Below are 19793 nucleotides of genomic sequence, written 5' to 3'. Positions count from 1 at the left end.
TCCGGGATTTTCTGGATTGTATAATTTGCTTGAGCTGGTTTTGAAAAAAAAAGTGGTGCCATGGTATGCCGCCTTTATTTTAGTACCTTGCCGAGGAAACAGTGCCGGCCGTCCTCTCTCTTGGTTTTAAAAGTATCTTATATGATCATCAGGTGCAGATTATGTAGAAAGATCGTTTTTACAAGGCGGGCGAGTATGCATACAATATCCCCCAGTCCACCACAAAAAAAAGGGCCACGCATTATATTAGAATCCGAATCAGGTATATTATCACCAGCATGTGACGTGAAATTTGTTTTGAAGTGGACACTAACTATTTGCGAATCTGGCATTAAAGTATACGATTTAAATGGAAACTCTTGATACAGCAAGAACGAAATGAATTGTGATTTACAGGGGAGTACTTGCTTCAAGTATTTAATAATTTTCTCCGTCGTATGATTTATCCCAATATCCTATTGAGTAGGTTCTCGCTAATTGACCATGCAACAGTGTGCAGCCCATGCTCTGCCCATTGTCGACGACCAAGTGTGATTTCAATACCGATCAAGTAGCGTTCCAGCTAAAGAGCGCTATCGTGAACATTTTTCAGCCCTTGGTTTCATGACACTACTGTGAAAGATAACAATTTAAATTTGAGGCAGGTTAGATTCTAATCAGCCCGCCTAGAGGCTGATGACGAAACACTATAGTTACATTCTGATTGGGTCATAAGCTTCCGTACCGACTCTTTGAGAGAGAAGTCCGATTCAGTTCCGCTCCAGTCTTGGTGAGTCGTAGTGCACAGTTCAGGATGTTCCTGTGCGTGGTCCTGGGTTTCTTCCACTTGCAAGTGGTTCTATCCAGTAAGTACACTTTACTAGTTTTATTTATACTGAATGAAGTGCCACCACTGAACAGAAGTGAGCTCGTAGTCCAAACCGCTTGTGCTCTGCAAAGTGCGCTCAGGTTTGTGTAAGTGTAGTGTTTAATCTCTTAAGACTGATCTATCACCAGAATGGAGCTCCTGTTTTGGTTTTACAACATTTCGGGTTTCATTAGGCATCATTTTACCGGAGCGTAAGACTGAAACATAAACTGCGCTCAATGTTAATTTCTATTCATTAAAATGGGGATACAACGTGAAAGAGTCGGAAAGCCGTACCTTGCATCTTCATCACTTACAGAACGATGTTTGTTGGCAAAATGTTATCAGAAAGAGAAGTGAAATCTCTAACTTACAACTACTTCCCAGATAGATTTTGGCCTGAAACATCTTTTCCATAGATGTCGCCTGGTCTGCTGAGTCCCTTTAGCATTTTGTGTGTGCTGCTTGGGTTTCCAGCATCTGCAGATTTTCTCTTCTTAGAAGAGAGTAATAGATCAGTCATGAGCATTTAAACATAATTCAGTGTAGTGCAGGATCAAGCCCTTTGCCCTGAAATGTTGTGAGGAAGTAATTAAATAGAAGAGATCTAATACATTTGTCCAGAATATGGTCTATATTCCTCCGTTCTATGTAATTAATATGCCTATTCAGTAGAGTTTTAAATACTTGTATTATTTCTACATCAACTGCTATCCTGACAACAAATTTCAGACACCCTCCATTCTCTTTAAAAATAACATCCTGCTCCCCGCACAACTTTCCTTTCTATTTAGCTGTATGAGAGAAGGTAATTTTAAAGGAGATGCATGACAGAGGGTCTATTTTGTGTGTGTGTGTGTGTGTGTGTTTGGGGGGGGGGTGTCAATATTAAACAGCATGACCGTGGGAAAAGGTTATCAACTGCCCTCTCTGTCTATACATCTCATTATTATAGAAATATCTGTCAGATCTTCCCTCAGTTTCTGCTGCTGCTTTGGAAACAACAAAAAAGCAACAGAAGTTAAAAAAGGCCATAAGACATAGGGGCAGAATTAGGGCACTGATGTTCCACCATGCCAATTTATTCTCCCTCTCAAACATGTTCTTCTCCCAACTTGCCTTGTGCTTTGAAGCTCTGACTAATGAAGAACCTATCCAGCTCCACTTCAAATAAACTCAATTATTTTCAAGAAAAAGTCTGTGGACGCTTGAAATCTGATCAACACACACAATATGATGGAGGAACACAGCAGGCCAGGCAGCATCTATCAGAAAAAAAAGTGCAGTCAAAGTTTCAGGATGAAACCCTTTTGAAGCACTGGAAGAAGAAAAAAACTGAGTAAATTTGAATGGTGTGAGGAATGAGGAATGTCAGACGATAGGTGAATCTTGGGGGGTGTACTTTGTTAGAAGGATTTATGCTTTGGTAGAACGAATAAAAGCATAGACTAGAAAACTAGAAAATGGCTAGAAAATTTAAAAAATCAGAAGAGCATAATGATTTGGAAGTTGCTGTGCAGAATTCCCAAAAGGTTTCATCAGTTGTAGGGAAGACAAATGCAATGTTGGCATTCATTTTGTGTGCTCTGGAACATACAGAAATGGCTTATCGTGTGGTGTTGGGGGGCAACATTAGAAAGCTTGACACTGGAAAAAGTTTATCAGTTGGTCTCTCTGTCTACGCCTCTCATAATTGTATAAACATCTATCAGATCTTCCCTTAGTCTCTGTTGCTAGATTGGAAGCAACAATTCTCTATATTCCATCTTCCATTTCTTTGCACATTCTCCCAGTCTGTCTAAGCATTTCTGCAGGCTCCTCACTTCAACAACACTATATTCCCCCTTATTTATCGCTATGCCATCTGCGAACAGCCACAAAGCTGTAAAATTGCATCAACCAAATCATTGAAATAATACATGAAAATAATCACTCACAATACACACAAGTCACTCGCAGCTAACCAGAATAGGAACCTATTATTTCCACTTTTTGCCTCCTGCCAGCCAGCCACTTTTCTATACATGTCAGTATCTTTCATGTAATACCATGGACTCATGTTAAGCAACCTCATATGTGGCACCTTGTCAAATGCCTTCAGAAAATCCAAGTTGATTCTTTGTCTACCTTGATTGGGTTTCTCCTCATTAAAAAGTTCCCTTTCGAAAACCATGTTGACTTTGGCCTATTTTATCATGTGCCTCCCAGTACCGTGAAACTTCATCCTTAATAATAGACTTCAACATCTTTTTAACCACTGAAGTCAGGATAACTGAGCTTTTAATTCCTGTCTACTGCTCCCTCCCTTCTGAGAGTGGAGTGACAGTTGCAATTTTAAGTGCTCAGGAACCATTCCAGAATCTAGTGATTCTTGAAAGATCATTGGTATCTCCATAATCTCTTCATTTATCCGTTTCTGAACCCTGTGATATACTCTATCTGGTGACTTATCCACTTTCAGACCTTTCAACTTCCTTAGCAGCATCTCCATATTAATAGGAACTAAAACTCACTTATGCCCCCGGCACTCGATTTTCTGACATACCATTGGTGTATTCCACAGTGAACCTGTTGCAAAATACTGATTATTTTCATCCACTATTTCATTCTACTATCCCTTCAGCATTAATTTCCAATGGTTCATTGTCCACATACCTATCTTTTACTCTTTATATATCTGAAAAAAAATGTTTTGTATCTTTATATTATTAGCCAGCTTCCATTCATATTCAATCTTTTTCTCTTTACGGCTTTCCAATTGCTTTCTGTTTTTAAATTTCCCAATCCTCTCACTTCCCAGTGACTTTTACAATATTATATGCACTCTTTGTCTTCTCTTATGAGCCTCATCCCCCCCTTTATAATACTTATTATTCATCTTTGGTTTGTGTCTATCCTGTACCTTGTCCCCAGAAACTCCAGTTTCCTTCCTCTCATTTCTTTTCTATAATTCCTATTATTCCACTGCAATACTAATATATCTGACCTCATTTTCTCCCTCTGAACCTGCAGGGTGAATTCTATAATATTATAATCACTACTCCTTTGAGTTCCTTTACCTTAAACTCCCTAATCAAATCTGGCTAATTACACAACACCTGATCCAAAATTGCATTTCCCCAAGTGGGTCAAAACAAGCTAAAAAGTCATCTTTTTGGCATTCTACAAGTTCCCTCTCTTGGGATCCAGTAGCAACCTGAATTTCTCAATCCGCCTGCATATTGAAATCCCCCATGACTTTGATAACATTGCCCTTATTACATGCCTTTTCCTTCTTGCATTGTAATTTATATTCCACATCCTAGCCAACATTCAGATGTCTGTATATAATTTGCATCATGGTCTTTCATCCTATATTAACTCTCACCAGAAGTATTCTGCATTTTCTGATCTTCTATTACCGCTTGCTAAGGACTTGATTTAATTTCTTACTTAACTAAGCCAACCCATACCATCATGCTTAACTGCCTGTTCTCTCTGTATAAATGTATCCTTGAATACTGAGCTCCTAAATATAATGTTCTCTCAGCTAAGGCTCAGTGATGCTCACAATTTCACAATTGCCAATCTCTAACTGATGCAAGGTATAAGATTCAATATTGTTTTATGTTATTTCTTGTACACAAGTATAAGGAGAATGAAATAATTGTTACCCTCAATCTGATAAAACCCAACAATCATTCCTGATAACAACAGGATGAACAGTCCATGAACAGCATTTGTGGTATCTTTTATGTTGTTACTGGCCACTTTCTGACACCTTTCTGCATACATGACCTTTGGTAGGCTACTGCCAGTGATTCATTTGGAAGTATTGATTACAGATCACATTGCCTTTCTGTCTGATGCCATTTAGTTTCCATACCATGCAGTGATGCAGCCTGTTAAGATATTCTCTATTGCATATCTGTAGAATGCTGAGCATGTCTGTGCAAAGTCTATCTCTATTCAGCCTACTCAGAAATTTGAGGCATTAGTGAGCTGTCTTGACTGTGCAGGATGCATTCTGGGACTATGAAAAGTTGTGAGTGATGTGTTCTCCCAGGAATTTGAGGGGAGCTCTTATCATTCAATTACTCAATACAATGATCGATGCAGCTTTAGAAAAAGTTGGAGACTTGGATTAGATATAAAAGTGTTGCAAAGATTAGCTATGATCTTATAGAATGGTAAACAAGAACAGAGTGAAATGATATCATCCTGCTCATGTTATGTTTGTATGGCAGATACTCTACAAGACAAACCCAAGGTACAGGATAAGTTCAATAAACTTGGCAATAAAATTCAGTATTGATGCCAGAAGTGACAGCTATGTATGAAACAATTATATTCTCCTTGACAATCTAATTTGGGGGAAGTAAACAGTAACATAGTTATTGCAATTCTGTTAATGAAGTTAAGTTAAAGAGCTTTTGAGACTGTTAGCATACACAATTTTACTTCATATTGTGAAAAAAATCAGAATCAAGTTTAAAATATCAAACAGATGTCTTAAAATTTCTTGCTTTGTGGCAGAAGAACATTGCAATACATAATAATAGAGCAATAAATTACAAAAAGTAGTACAATAAGTTAAGCAGTGCAAAAAGAGAGGAACAGTGCAAGAAATGTTCATAGGTCTATCAACTAATCAGAAATTTGAGAGTGGAGTGGAAGAAGCTGTTCCTGAAATGTTGAGTCCATGTCTTTAGGCTCCAGTACCATTTTGCTGATGTCACATTGATAAGAGGCTATGTCCTGGGTGATGTGGGTTCTTAATGACAGATGCCACCTTTCTGAAGGTGTCCTCAATACTAGGGAGGTTAGTACCCATGATGGAGATGGCAGAGTTCTGTATGCAGCTTTTCCTGCTCCTGTGGTATGGTGCCTCCTTACCAGACAGTGATGCATCCATATAGAATGCTCTCCATGGTGTACCTGTGGAAATCTGCAAATGTCTTTGGTGACCTACCCATTTTCCTCAAGCTCCTAATGTAATTTCCTTGTAATTGCATCAATATGCTAGGGCCCAGGATAGATCTTCAGAGATATTTGAACCCAGGAAATTGAAGCTGCTCCCCCTATTTCTGAACAATTGATGAAGTTTCATCTACCCTAATTTTAAATGCAATATTATAACATGTAACTAAATGAGTATTTTAAGAAGTAACTTAAAGGAAGGATTAGAGGATGTCATTCAACTTTCTAGATCTGAACAAAGGATGTAAATTCTGGAGAATCAGGAAGTCAGAGCTGATAGAGGTTGATTGAATACTTTGGTCAACACAGGGAGGACTACCATGACACTAGAGATTTTAAACCTAAAATCTGATTGTACTGACTTTTTAAGTAGAAAAGGAGTAAATGTAACAGGATAACTGTATGTGGAATATTCTGAATAATTTTTGGCCCTGTATCTAATGAAAGATATGTTAGCCCTGGAAAGGGTCCAGATAAAGTTCACAAGAATTGTCCCAGGAAAGAAAGCCTCAACATATGAGGAACACTTGATATTTCTGAGTCTGTACTCAATGCAGTTCAGAAGGATGAGGTGGGGGGTGGGGTCCTCACTGAAAGCCACTAAATACTGAAAGGCCTGGGTAGGGTACAACTGGAGAAAATTTGGCCATTATTAGGAGAATTTATGATCTGGGTGGACAGCCTTAGAATAAATAGAAGACATTAGATGCTGAGATGAAGAGGATTTACTTCAGCCAGATTGACAGATCCGTGGAATTCATTGCCTCAGAGTAGTTGATGTTAAATGTCTGGGTGTATTCAAGGCAGAATTTAATAATTTCTTGATCTATAAGGGTTACAGTGGGCATGGCTAGCAGAAAGAAAGATAATGTTCATATCATTGAATATGGAGCAAACTTGATGGGCTGAGTGACACAATTGTAGTCCTCATTCTTACAGTCTTATCTTATTGGTAATAAGGTTCTACAGGGTAAGGGGGATCGAATGATGCTGGCATAATTGTCATCAAACATTAACAGAGGCACAACCTGCATAATTGCCTGTTCATGTCTAACTCAATTGATCACCAGGCAATCTATTTGAAACTTAAATGTTCTTCCTCAATATGCTCTTCCTTATTTTACTTCCAAGGTACATGTAAGTTGGTAGTTTAATTGGTCACAGTAAATTGACTGGTTATGATATATGTGGTAGAATCTGGAGGGAAATGTTGGAATGTAGGGAGAATAAAAATGGGTTAAGTTTGGATTAGTGTAAAACTGGGTGCTTCATGGTTGCCATGGACACAGTGAGCAGAATGTTCTGCTTCCATGACTCTGTTTCAGCATTAAATGGGCAGTAAATGAGACTTGTGTTGGCGCATGGCCTAGTGGGCAAGGCATCAGTCTAGTAACCTGAAGGTCACTGGTTCGAGCCTCAGCTGAGGGAGCGTGTTTGTGTCCTTGAGCAAGGCACTTAACAACACATTGCTCTGTGACATCACTGGTGCCAAGCTGCATGGGTCCTAGTGCCCTTCCCTTGGACAACATCGGTGGCGTGGAGAGGCCTGCAGCTTGGGCAACTGCCGGTCTCCCACACAACCCTGCCCAAGCCTGCACCCTGGAAACTCCAGGCGCAGATCCATGGTCTCTCGAGACTGACGAATGCCACCACAAATGAAACTTCCTACAAGGTAAAACCTAACATCATGAATGGCTTTGAAAGGAAGTATAAAATTTTGAAAGGGATTCCAAAACTACACCTCTCTGAATCCATGTAGCATCTATTGAGCATGTGGTCTGTGTCTTGGAGGCCAACTTCAGAACATCTTTCAAGAGGTGTAAGGTCCTGGTGGGATGCTTGTAAGGGTGCTAAAATCCTCTGCCAACCAACTGGCAAGTTTGTTCAAGGACATCTTCAATTTCTCACTGCTGCAGTCAGAAGTTCCCATCTGCTTCAAAACTGCAACAATCATACCTGTGCCCAAGAAGAGCAGATTGAGTTTCCTCAATAACTGTCACACAGTGGCACCCGCATCTGCTGTGATGAAATACTTTGAAAGTCAAATTATTGTACCCCAATCACTAGCAAGGTCAAGTAAAAGGAAGGTGTGGACAAGTGAAGTGGAGTAGTGTTAGAGTGCAAACACAAGGAAATCTGCAGATGCTGGAAATTCAAGCAACACACACAAAATGCTGGTGGAACACAGCAGGCCAGGCAGCATCTATAGGAAGAAGTGCAGCCGACATTTCAGACCGAGACCCTTCATCAGGACTGACTGAAAGAAAAGATAGTAAGACCCTTTCAAATCTCTTACTATCTTTTCTTTCAGTTAGTCCTGAAGAAGAGACTTGGCCCGAAACATCAACTGGACTCCCTATAGGTGCCACCTGGCCTGCTGCATTCCACCAGCATTTTGTGTGTGTTGCTAGAGTTAGAGTAGGGAGGTTTTGGCTCATTGGGCTTCTGTGAGGGCAGGCTTAGTGAGGTACATATCTGCTAAGATTCTTTATCATTCATCAGTGAGGGTGTATAGTTGGAGCAGTGAGAATAACCTCAGAGGTTGTGTCATGTCTGTGTGAGATGTGGGTATGCTGAGAGGCATCCAGCCTCCTGAACAACCATTACTGCACCAGGTACACTGAGCTTCTGCTCCTCCGAGAATGTGCTATGAAACTGGAGCTGCAGCTTGATTAATGTCAGCTCGTATGGGAAAATGAGGTGATAAATAGGATCTGAAGGGAGGTAGTCACCCTTGCGTTGAAGGTGGCAAGTACATGGGTGACTGTCAGGAGATGGCAAGGAAGTATGCAGCCAATGCAGAGTACTCCTGTAGCTGTTTCCCTTAATGATAGGTAAGCAACTTTGGACACTTTTGGGAGGGGGCATGATGCAGTTGCAGTGACCCAGTCTTCAGTGCTGAGTCTTGCACTGTGGCTCAGAAGCGAAATGGGAAGAAGAGAACTCCAGCAGCGATAAGGGATTCCATAGTTAGATCAGTAGGTCCAAGATGTTGTGGATACAATAGAGGCACCTAGGTGGCATGTTTCCTCTCATGTGCCAAAATCAGGGATGTGTTGAATTGGGTCCATGGCATTCTGAAAGAGTTCAGTTGGAACTAGTGCATGGGCATGGTTTCAGTTATGGAATGTATAACCTATATAAAAGCCATGGGTTACAACTGAACCTGAAAGAGACCAGTATCTTATGGATGGTAAGATAAGCCACTTGGACCAGATGGACTACACCCTAGGGTACTGATAGAGGTACCTGAAGAGATTGTGGATGCATTAGTAATGATTTTTCAAGAATCACTGTCTGGCAAGGTTTCAGAGTACTGGAATATTACAAATGTTGGAACACTTCAAAAAAACAAAGGAGTCAGAAGAAAGGAAATTTGAAGCCAGTTATCCTGACCTCAGTGGTTGGGAACATGTTGGAGCCAATTTTTATGGAGTACGTTTCAGGGCATGTGTAGTTGATCCAACTGGTACTTGCAGGCACGTGATAAAATAGGCCAAGGGCAGCATGGGAAAACTTTGCCTGACAAACTTTTGCAATTCTTTGAGAAAATAACAAGCAGAATATACAAATGAGAATCAGATGATATATACTTAGATTTTGAGAAGCTCTTTGACTAGGCACTGCACATTAGGCTGCTTAACAAGTTAAAAGCCCATGGTATTACAGGACTGATATTAGTGTGAATAGAACATTGGCTGATTGGCAGGAGGCAACGAGGGAGAATAAAATTAGCATTTCTGATTGGTTGCTGGTTACAGTTGTTGTTCTTCAGGGGTCAGTGTTGGGACTACTTTTTACATTGCATGTCTATGGTTTGAATGATGGATTTGATGACTTTGTGGCTAAGGTTGTGGATGAAACATATATAGGTGGTGGGGCAGGTCATGTTGAAGAAGCAGGAAGGGAGCAGAAGAACTTGGACATATTAGGGGAATTAGCAAAGAAGTGGCAGAGGAATATAATATCAGGAAGTATATGGTCCTGGACTTTGCTACAGGGAATGCAAGTGTAGACTATTTTCTAAATGAGGTGGAAATTCAAGAATCTGAGATGCGAAGTGACGTTGGTGTCCTTGTGCAGGATTCCCTAAAGTGTCATTGAATATAAAAGCAAAGATGTAATGATGATGCTTTACAAGGCACTGGCAAGGCCTCATTTGGAGCATTGTGAGCAGTTTTGTGCCACTTATCTAAGAAAACATATGCTGATATTGGAGAATTTACAAGGGAGGTTAATGAAAATTATTAGGTGAATGGAAGGCTCATCATATGAGGAGCATATGATGGCTCTGGGCCTGTGCGTTCGGGAAGTTAGAAGATTAATGGCAGATTTCATTGAAACCTGTTGAATGTTGAAACGCTTCAGTGGAGTGGATATTTCCTGTAGGGAAGGAGTCTGGGACCTGAGGTCAGAACCACAGAATAGAGGGGCATAACTTCAGAATGGAGATGAGCAGGAATTTCTTTAGTCAGAGTGTGAATCTTGAATTTGTTGCCAGTGGCGGCCATGGAGGCTGGGTGATTGGGTATATTTAAGACAGAGGTTGATGGATTCTTTATTAGTCAGGGTGTGAAAGGCTACATTGAGAAGCCAGTATAATGGGGCTGTGTAGGAAATGAATCAGCAATGATCAAACAGCAGAACAGATAATGGGCCAAATGGCTTAATTCTGTTCTATGTCTCATGGTCTTCTGGACATGTTGATTAAATACCTAAAAAAACACAGCAACTGTGTTCCTGGGATGTGGCGGTGGTCGACAGCCCACACCTGATTTTCTAATGACCAGCACAGTTTATTACTCTTGTGTTAAAATGATTTTGTGGAATTACTATGGGAAATTCCATTTCATTTATTGTTACATTTTATCTTGGATTGTACATTTGCTTGTGTATTTGTGGGTCACCTTAACTGTAACTGTGGTGGGCGATGATCATTCTCCCCTGTCTGTGTGAGACAGAGCTGTTCTCTCTTTGGGTAATGGAGCTTGGTCTGTTTTTGCTTATCACAAAAAAAATGATTGTGGGATTTAACAAGCTTCCTCATCTGTCATTATGGAGCAAATGGTCACCATACAACATTAACATACAGAAAGATCTTGAAGTGCAGGGCCTTTGCTCCCTGGACGTGGAAATATCAGTGGAGAGGTTAGTGAAGACATTATATGGTACCTTTGCAATTATAGTCTGAGATATTGAATAAAAAATCTGGGATTTCATGATGCAGCTGTACAAAACATTGACTAGGCTACACTTGTACTGTATAGAATCAAGCTTCAGGAAAAAAATATAGTGGCATTAAAAGGAGTGAAGAAGAGTTTCATCAACACACACAAAATTCTGGAGGAACTCAACAGGCCAGGTAGCATCTTTGGGGGAAAAGTGCACAGAGGATGTTTTGGGACTGCCAAATGATTTGGACTGAAACATTGACTGCTCTTTCTGCCAAAGGTGCTATCTGGACTGCTGAGTTCCTCCAACATTTTGTGTGTGTTGCTCAGATTTCCAGCATCTGCAGATTTCTCTTGTAAAAGATCCACCAGGCTGCTTTCAGTAGCGGCATGCTATAGTTGCAACAAAATTTGCATTGGCTTTGTCTATTCCCAATAGTACATAGGAGGCTGAAGTTATAACATGTGATGAACTGCTAAGGGCCTCAGATTGTTTAGGACTTTTTTTCCCCTTCAAGGACAATGATACAAGAGATCTGAATGTTAACAGATCCCTGTGTTGTGTTTATTTCAAATGAGCTGCCAAAGTAAGTGGCAGAAGCAGATACAATTCAATGCTTTAAAGCAATTTGTGCATGGATTAAATAGGAAAAGTGTGGAGGGGAAATAGGACACAATGTAGGTAAATGGTATCGCAGCTGGAATGGATAAACTGTGCTGAAGTTTAAAGTGTGTGTGGACACCAATTCCCTGTGTTTTTAAAGTGAGTTTGTGAACCAGGTCCTCATGAGTTTAAAATGAGTGTGAGAACCAGGTCCTCATGAGTTTAAAGTGAGTGTGAGAAGTGGATGATTGGAGTGTGAGTGTGAGACTTCGGTCTCGTATGAAGCTGAATCTTTTTGTCATTTTTTTTAATTGAAGTTCATCATCAAACAAACATTTCCATAAGATATATTTCAGACATTGTTCATGTATATCACAAATCTCCACAAAGTATTTATCTGAGGTATACACTTATAGAAAAGAGCGGAAAGAAAAAACAAGCAAAAGGAAAAAAAAGCTATGTACAAGTATGGAGTGATTTTTTTTACAACATATTCATTGATTTGTAAGAATAAAATCAGGCCTATGAGGCATTATGTAGTTAAACCATTTTCCCAGTATGAATCAAATTGTTCCAGCTTATGATTAACAGATGCTGTTATCTTCTCCATTTTGTAAATGTCCATTGTTTAAGAATGTTTCTGTTTTCATTTGATTATTTCAAATTCATTCAAAGCACTGATATTGGTTACCATATAGTACACTGTGGAAAAGTACTTGTTAAACAAGAGGAAGTTGTGTAACTTCTGTAACATTCAAACAATGTCTATTTTATATAGCGATACAGTGTGGAGTACCGGCATTTCGAACCAACCAGCAACCCCATAACCCTGCCTAACTTAATCACAGGACAATTTACAATGAACAATCTACATCTTTGGACTGTGGGAGGAAAGAAGGCGGCCCAGAGAAAGCCCATGTGTTCCACGAGGGGAACATATAGAGATGCCTTATAGAACTGTGCTGGAATTGAAGTCCAAGCTCCAGAATGCCAGAGTTTGTTGCTAACTTTTATCTTGTCATCTTGTTTGTTAAGGTAGACACTACAGTTAGAAAGCACTCTGAGAAAGTGCCAGTTTAATGGGAAACATAAAGTTACACTTGTTCAAAAGCTTGATAATAACCAAGATAGTCAATTCTTTTGTGTGAAGCTTATTTTTCTATAATGTATTTTCGAGGACTATTGATGAGAGTACATAGTTGAAGTATCTGTCTTGCTTAATCCCAATGCAAGTAAACAATTGTGTTAACTGGGGCCTCTCAAAGAAATGAGACAGGAACTGCCTGACAAAAGACAATGCAGTGAGCTGTCAGAAGGTCATCAGAAGTTCGTTATTGAGAACAACAGATGACCACAGTAACTATATTTAGCTTGTATAATACCTGTCCTCAGCTTTTGAGCAGACAGCAAAGGAAGTATGCTTTAAAAATGGAGAAATTGCTACAGGGTACTGTTAGCAAATATAAAGGAGAAAGACAGACAACTAGAGAGGCAATACCGATAACCACTGACATAGCACAGCAAGTCCTTTTTTTAATTGCTTTCTTGTAAAATAATGCATAATTAAATTTTTCATTTAAATGCTGCATATTAAATGCTATATTAATGATGCAAGTTTTTTAATAACACCTGCTTTCATGTACTTGTGAGCATTCAAAGAACAAAATAATATTATTATTAGAGTACATGTTTGTTACCACATACAACCCTAACCTTTTTCTGCTGACATACTTAGCAAATCTATAGAACAGTAACTGTAAACATCAGCAACTGTACACAAACTGCAAATGCAGATACTGTATAAATAACAGATGAATTTGACTTGACATTGGGAAACACGGGGAATCTAGAAGCAGGAATTGTCCGAGCTGAACCACTGGTCGACCACTGTAATGAAAGAAAATCTCTGACACAATTATACATTCAAAGTAACAGACATACTTTATTGATCTCGAGGGAAATTGTGTTTCATTACAGCCGCACCAACCAAGAATACTGCAGAAATATAGCAATATAAAACTATAAATAATTAAATAATAAGTTAATCATGCCAAGTGGAAATTAGCCAGGACCAGCCTATTGGCTCAGTGTGTCTGACACTCCAAGGGAGGAGTTGTAAAGTTTGATGGCCACAGGCAGGAATGAATTCCTATGACGTTCAGTGTTACATGTCGGTGGAATGAGTCTTTCCAACAGTCCTCCTATATCTCCAGACACCAGCATTATTTAAGCTTTGTCAACATTGTCCAAGTAACTGTAGCCACTGAGAAGAAAATAGAATAAAATAACTGGGGCAGACCACACACATTCTCAGTACTCAAGCATTCCATTTATTTTGCATGTGCCCAAGGAAAACAGCATGGGCCACTGTCATCCACCTTTTATGACATATGAACTGAAAACTGCTATTTCCATGAAGAAATAGCATATCAATTATGGATAGTAATTATTGTTAACTGTACATGCTTGAATTCCTTACTCCCAAGATAAAACACCACTCACAATAGAGATGTTGGAGTCAACTGAACTTCAAGCAAACAGCAATGATATTTAAATGTTAGCAAGGACAATAGAGCCTTAGTTGTTGGGTATATTTCATAACCTTTTATTATCTCGTCTGACTTTGGCACTCCTTATTGTGTAAAGGGACACGTTTTTAGGTTGACCTTTCAGGAAGTCTCACTACAGAGGCCTCACTCATTTGGCTTGAGTGCATATTGCCACAGTTACCCAAGTCTATCTCATCTTTAGCAAGCAGAGGTGACTCTGGCATTCTCACTTCAATGAGCTTCCATGATTACAACTGCCCCTTGCTATCCTTGCCTTACTGCAGATTCCACATTAGTATATTTAGTATGTATTTGATTACTTCTCTCCAGAGCTCACAGGTAAAGAAATTCAACAGTCAATTTGAACAACTACAAAAGTTGTCAAATCACACATTTGCCATTCTCTTGAGTTACCTGTTCTGTGTCTCTCCCCTACTTCTCCTTCCTTCCCAACTATCTGCATACATCCACCCAGTCCATTCTTCACCCCCATGCCTGGCATGAAACTTGATCATTTGCAATATGCAACCTCTCTCACACAAAGCCAGACTACCCTTACAAATCTGTTTGTCCAGATGTGAATAGATCCTATTCCAAGAAAACTCTTCATAAATTTTTATGCTATTAATGTATGGCTTACAGGTGCATAATATTCTTCTTTGTCCCTATTTCTCTTCTTAAACAAGGATGGAGAGGGGGGAGTATCATAGGACTGAAGGCCTTGGAAGAAAGAAAGGGGGAAGGGAACAACAGAAGAAGATGGAGAACAGGCAAGGAGTTTTTGTGAGAGGAAAAGAGAGAAAAAATATAGCTTATTTAAAAGTTAAAAATTAGGGGTGGGGTAAAAAGGAGAGGAGGGGCATTAATGGAAGTTAGAGAAGTCAATGTTCATACCATCAGGTTGGAGGCTATCCAGACAGAATATAAGGTGCTGTTCCTCCAGCCAGAGTGTGGCTTCATCTCAACAGTAGAGGAGGCCATAAATAGACATATCAGAATGGGAATAGGATGTAGAATTAAAATGTATGGCCACTAGGAGGTCCTGCTTCCTCTGGCAGACAGAGCATAGGTGTTCAGTGAAACAGTCTCCCAGTCTGCGTCGGGTCTCACCAATATATAGAAGGCCAGACTGGGATCACTGGACACAGTATATCACACCAATAGACTCACAAGTGAACTGTCGCCTCACCTGGAAGGACTGTCTGGGGCCATGAATGGTAGTGAGGGAGGAAGTGTAAGGGCAGATGTAAAACTTGTTTCACTTAAAAGGATAAGTGTCAGGAGGGGGATCGGTGGGAAGGAATGGGGGGGGGGATTGAGTGGACAAAAGAATTGTGTAGGGACCGATCCCTGCGGAATGCAGAAAGTGGAGGGGGGAAGGGAAAGACGTGCTTGGTGGTGGAATCCTGTTGGAGATGGCAGAAGTTACGGAGAATTATGTGTTGGACATGGAGGCTGGTGGGGTGGCAGGTGTGAACAAGAAGAACCCTATCCCTTGTGCGGTGGTGGCAGGATGAGCTGAGTGCAGATGTGCGTGAAATGGGAGAGATGTGTTTGCGGGCAAAGTTGATGGTGGAGGAGCAGAAGCCGCTTTCTTCAATAAAGGAAGATATCTCCTTCATCCTGGCATGCAATGCCTCATTCTAAGAGAAAATGCAGTGGAGATGGAGGAATTGAGAGAAGGGGGTGGCATTTTTACAAGTGACAGGGTGGGAAGAGGAATAGTCAAGGTAGCTGTGACAGTCCACGGGCTTATAGTAGACATCAGTAGCTGAGCTGTCTCCAAGAGATACTGAGAGGTCAAGGAAGGGGAGGGAAGTGTCAGAAATCGGGAGCAAGTTACAGCTTGTGATTCAGCTGGGAGCTCAGAGAATTCGTCCGTGTAGGTAGGATTTAAGCCTACCTGGTCAATACCTGTGGAGGAGGGGGAACTGCGCAGGCGTGAGTGACGTCAGCGTCGAGCGCGCACTTTAAAAGGCAGGACTTCTTGTCAGAGTGGTCATTTGAATCGGGAGCAAGTTACAGCTTGTGATTCAGCTGGGAGCTCAGAGAATTCGACCGTGTAGGTAGGATTTAAGCCTACCTGGTCAATACCTGTGGAGGAGGGGGAACTGCGCAGGCGTGAGTGACGTCAGCGTCGAGCGCGCACTTTAAAAGGCAGGACTTCTTGTCAGAGTGGTCATTTGAATCGGGAGCAAGTTACAGCTTGTGATTCAGCTGGGAGCTCAGAGAATTCGACCGTGTAGGTAGGATTTAAGCCTACCTGGTCAATACCTGTGGAGGAGGGGGAACTGCGCAGGCGCGAGTGACGTCAGCGTCGAGCGCGCACTTTAAAAGGCAGGACTTCTTGTCAGAGCGGGCAGCGGAGTCCGTGGAAGCAGAGTCCTGGGCTTTGGCTAAGTGGGCTTCGGTAAGGCTGTGTGATTGCTCGCTGAGGGGAAGAAGGTAAGGTCGCTAGGTGCTTTTTAGACTTATTCTATTAATTCAGTTCAGGTATGGGGGAGACAGTCAGAGCAGTGGTGTGCTCTGTATGCAGTATGTGGGAAGTCAGGGTCAACACAGTTGTCCCTGATGACCACACCTGCAAGAGATGCGTCCAGCTGCAGCTCCTATCAGCCCGAGTTAGGGAGTTGGAGCTGGATGAACTACGGATCATTCGGGAGGCAGAGGCAGAGATAGATGGGAGTTATCAGGAGGTAGTCACACCAAAGAACCAAGATTTAGGCAGATGGGTGACGGTCCAGAGAGGCAGGGCGAGCAGGCAGAGAGAGCAGAGCACCCCTGCGGCCATTCCCATTAACAATAAGTATACCGTACTGGATACTGTTGATGGGGATGACCTACCAGGAATGAGTTGCAGTGGTCCGCCTCTGGCACAGAGGTTGAACCCTCAACAAGAAAGGGGAGGAGGGAAGAGAAGAGAGCAATAGTTTTAGGGGATTCTAGTTAGGGGGGCAGATAGGAGATATTGTGGGGCAGATCGTGAGTCTCGGATGGTATGTTGCCTCCCTGGTGCCAGGGTCCGGAACATCTCAGATCGGGTGCAGGCTATTCTTGAGAACAAGGGCATGAACCCAGATGTAGTTGTCCATGTAGGGACCAACGATGTAGGTAAGGTGAGTGAGGGGGTCCTGCTTAGAGAGTTCAGGGAGTTAGGAGTGAAGCTGAAAGGCAGGACCTCCATGGTGACAATCTCGGGATTGCTACCTGTGCCACTTGCGAGTGAGGAGAAGAATAGAATGATTATGCACATTAATACGAGGCTGAGAGCATGGTGCAGGAAGGAAGGGTTCAGGTTTTTGGATAATTGATCTTTGTTCCAGGGACATTGGGATCTGTTTCGAAGGGATGGTCTACATCTGAACTGGAGGGGTACTAACATTCTTGCAGGAGTGTTTGCCAGTGCTGCTCGGGGGGGTTTAAACTAGTTGTGCAGGGGGCAGGGATCCAGATCCAGAGGGTTGGTCAGAAGGAGCATGGGGTTAAAAGTGTAGAAGGTTTGGGTGATCTTGAGAAGGTCATCAAAATTCGGGGTGCAATTAGCCCGATGGAAGTTCAAGGAGCTGGGTTAGGTACAGTAGACAGTGTTTTAAGCAAAGAGAGGAGGAATGGGCTAAGAATTCTATACTTGAATGCGCGTAGTGTCAGAAATAAGACAGATGAGCTTGAAGTTCAGATGAAAATGGGGAACTACGATATTGTTGGGATAACGGAGACATGGTTGCAAGGGGATCAGGCCTGGGAATTGAGTGTATCAGGGTATACATGCTATCGTAGAGACAGAAATATGGGAAGAGGGGGTGGGGTGGCCCTGTTGGTGAGGAATGAGATTCAGTCCTTAGCAAGAGGTGACTTGGGAACAGGGGAAGTAGAGTCTGTGTGGATTGAGCTGAGGAACAGTAAGGGTAAAAAGACCCTAATGGGTGTTGTGTACAGGCCCCCAAACAGTAGCATGGATATTGGGTACAAGTTGATTAGGGAGTTAACGTTGGCATATGCTAAAGGTAATATAGTCGTTATGGGTGATTTCAACATGCAGGTGAACTGGGAGAATCAGGTAGGTGCTGGACCCCAGGATAGGGAGTTTGTGGAGTGTCTAAGGGATGTATTTTTGGAAACGCTGGTGCTTGAGCCAACCAGGAACAAGGCTATTTTGGACTTGGTGATGTGTAATGACAGGAATTCATAAGTGATCTTGAAGTAAAGGAGCCATTAGGAAGTAGTGATCATAACATGATAAGTTTTTATCTACAATTTGAGAGGGATAAGGGCAGATCAGAGGTGTCAGTGTTGCAATTAAATAAAGGAGACTACGGAGCCATGAGGGTAGAGCTGGCCAAAGTTAAATGGGCGGATGCCCTGGCAGGAAAGACAGTGGATCAGCAGTGGCAGATATTCTTGGGCATAATACAAAAGATGCAAAAGCAGTTCATTCCAATGAGAAGGAAGGATTCAAAGAGGGGGAAGGGGCCACAGTGGTTGACAAAGGAAGTTAGAGATTGTATAGCATTAAAGAAAAAAGTATGACAGGGCTAAGATGAGTGGGAATACAGATGATTGGGAAAGTTTTAAGGAGCAGCAGATCTTAACTAAAATAGCAATACGGAGAGAAAAAATTAGGTATGAGCTCAGTCTAGCCAGGAATATAAAAGGGGATAGCAAAAGCATTTTTAGCTATGTGAAGAGAAAGAAGATAGTTAATAACAATGCTGGCCCCTTGAAGAATGAATTGGGAGAAATTGTTATGGGAAACAGGGAAATGGCAACAGAATTTAATGCGTACTTTAGATCTGTCTTCACCAGGGAGGACACAAGCAATCTCCCAGATGTATGGATGGGCCAGGGTCATAAGATATCAGAGGAATTGAGACAGATTGACATTAGGAAAGAAACTGATGAGTAGACTGGTAGGACTGAAGGCTAATAAATCCCTGGGTCCAGATGGTCTGCATCCGAGGGTTCTAAAAGAGGTGGCTCAGGTAATTGCGGATGCATTGGTAATCATTTTCCAATGTTCCTTAGATTCAGTATCAGTTCCTGAAGGTTGGAGAGTGGCTAATGTTATCCCACTTTTCAAGAAGGGAGGGAAGGAGAAAACGGAGAACTATCGCCCTGTTAGCCTAACGTCCGTCGTGGGGAAGATGCTTGAGTCCATTATTAAGGACGAAATAGTGGCACATCTAGATGGCAGAAATAGGACAAGGCCGAGCCAGCATGGATTTACCAAGGGCAAATCATGCTTGACTAATCTGTTGGAGTTTTTTGAAGGTGTAACAAGGATGTTAGACGAGGGTAAGCCAGTGGATGTTGTATACCTAGATTTTCAGAAGGCATTCGATAAGGTGCCACATAGGAGATTGGTGAGTAAAATCAGAGCTCATGGCATTGGGGGCAGGGTTTCAACAAGGATAGAAAACTGGTTGGCAGATAGAAAGCAAAGGGTAGCAGTGAATGGGTGTTTCTCGGACTGGCTGGAGGTGACTAGTGGGGTACCACAGGGCTCTGTATTGGGACCACAGCTCTTTACGATTTATGTCAATGATTTAGATGAGGGCATTGAAAACTATATCAGCAAGTTTGCTGACGATACTAAACTGGGTGGCAGTGTGACATGCGAAGAGGACGTTAGGAGAATACAGGAAGACTTGCATAGGCTGGGTGAG

The 19793-nt window shown here is 41.6% G+C and overlaps 1 protein-coding gene across 2 annotated transcripts in view; it reads left to right on the top strand.

Annotated features, from left to right (window-relative positions):
• The first annotated feature begins 771 nt into the window (after positions 1-771).
• Positions 772-19793, top strand: part of LOC132394460 (major histocompatibility complex class I-related gene protein-like) — a 72836-nt gene continuing 53814 nt past the window's right edge. For both annotated transcript variants that reach the window (XM_059970644.1, XM_059970643.1), the window contains exon 1: positions 772-845. In XM_059970644.1, the coding sequence (XP_059826627.1) occupies positions 794-845 (52 nt within the window). In that variant the 5' untranslated portion in view covers positions 772-793. The remainder of the gene's footprint in view (positions 846-19793) is intronic.

This window comes from Hypanus sabinus, chromosome 5 (assembly GCF_030144855.1).
Source record: "Hypanus sabinus isolate sHypSab1 chromosome 5, sHypSab1.hap1, whole genome shotgun sequence".
Taxonomy (NCBI): Eukaryota; Metazoa; Chordata; class Chondrichthyes; order Myliobatiformes; family Dasyatidae; genus Hypanus; species Hypanus sabinus.
This window is presented reverse-complemented; position numbering and strand designations above follow the sequence as displayed.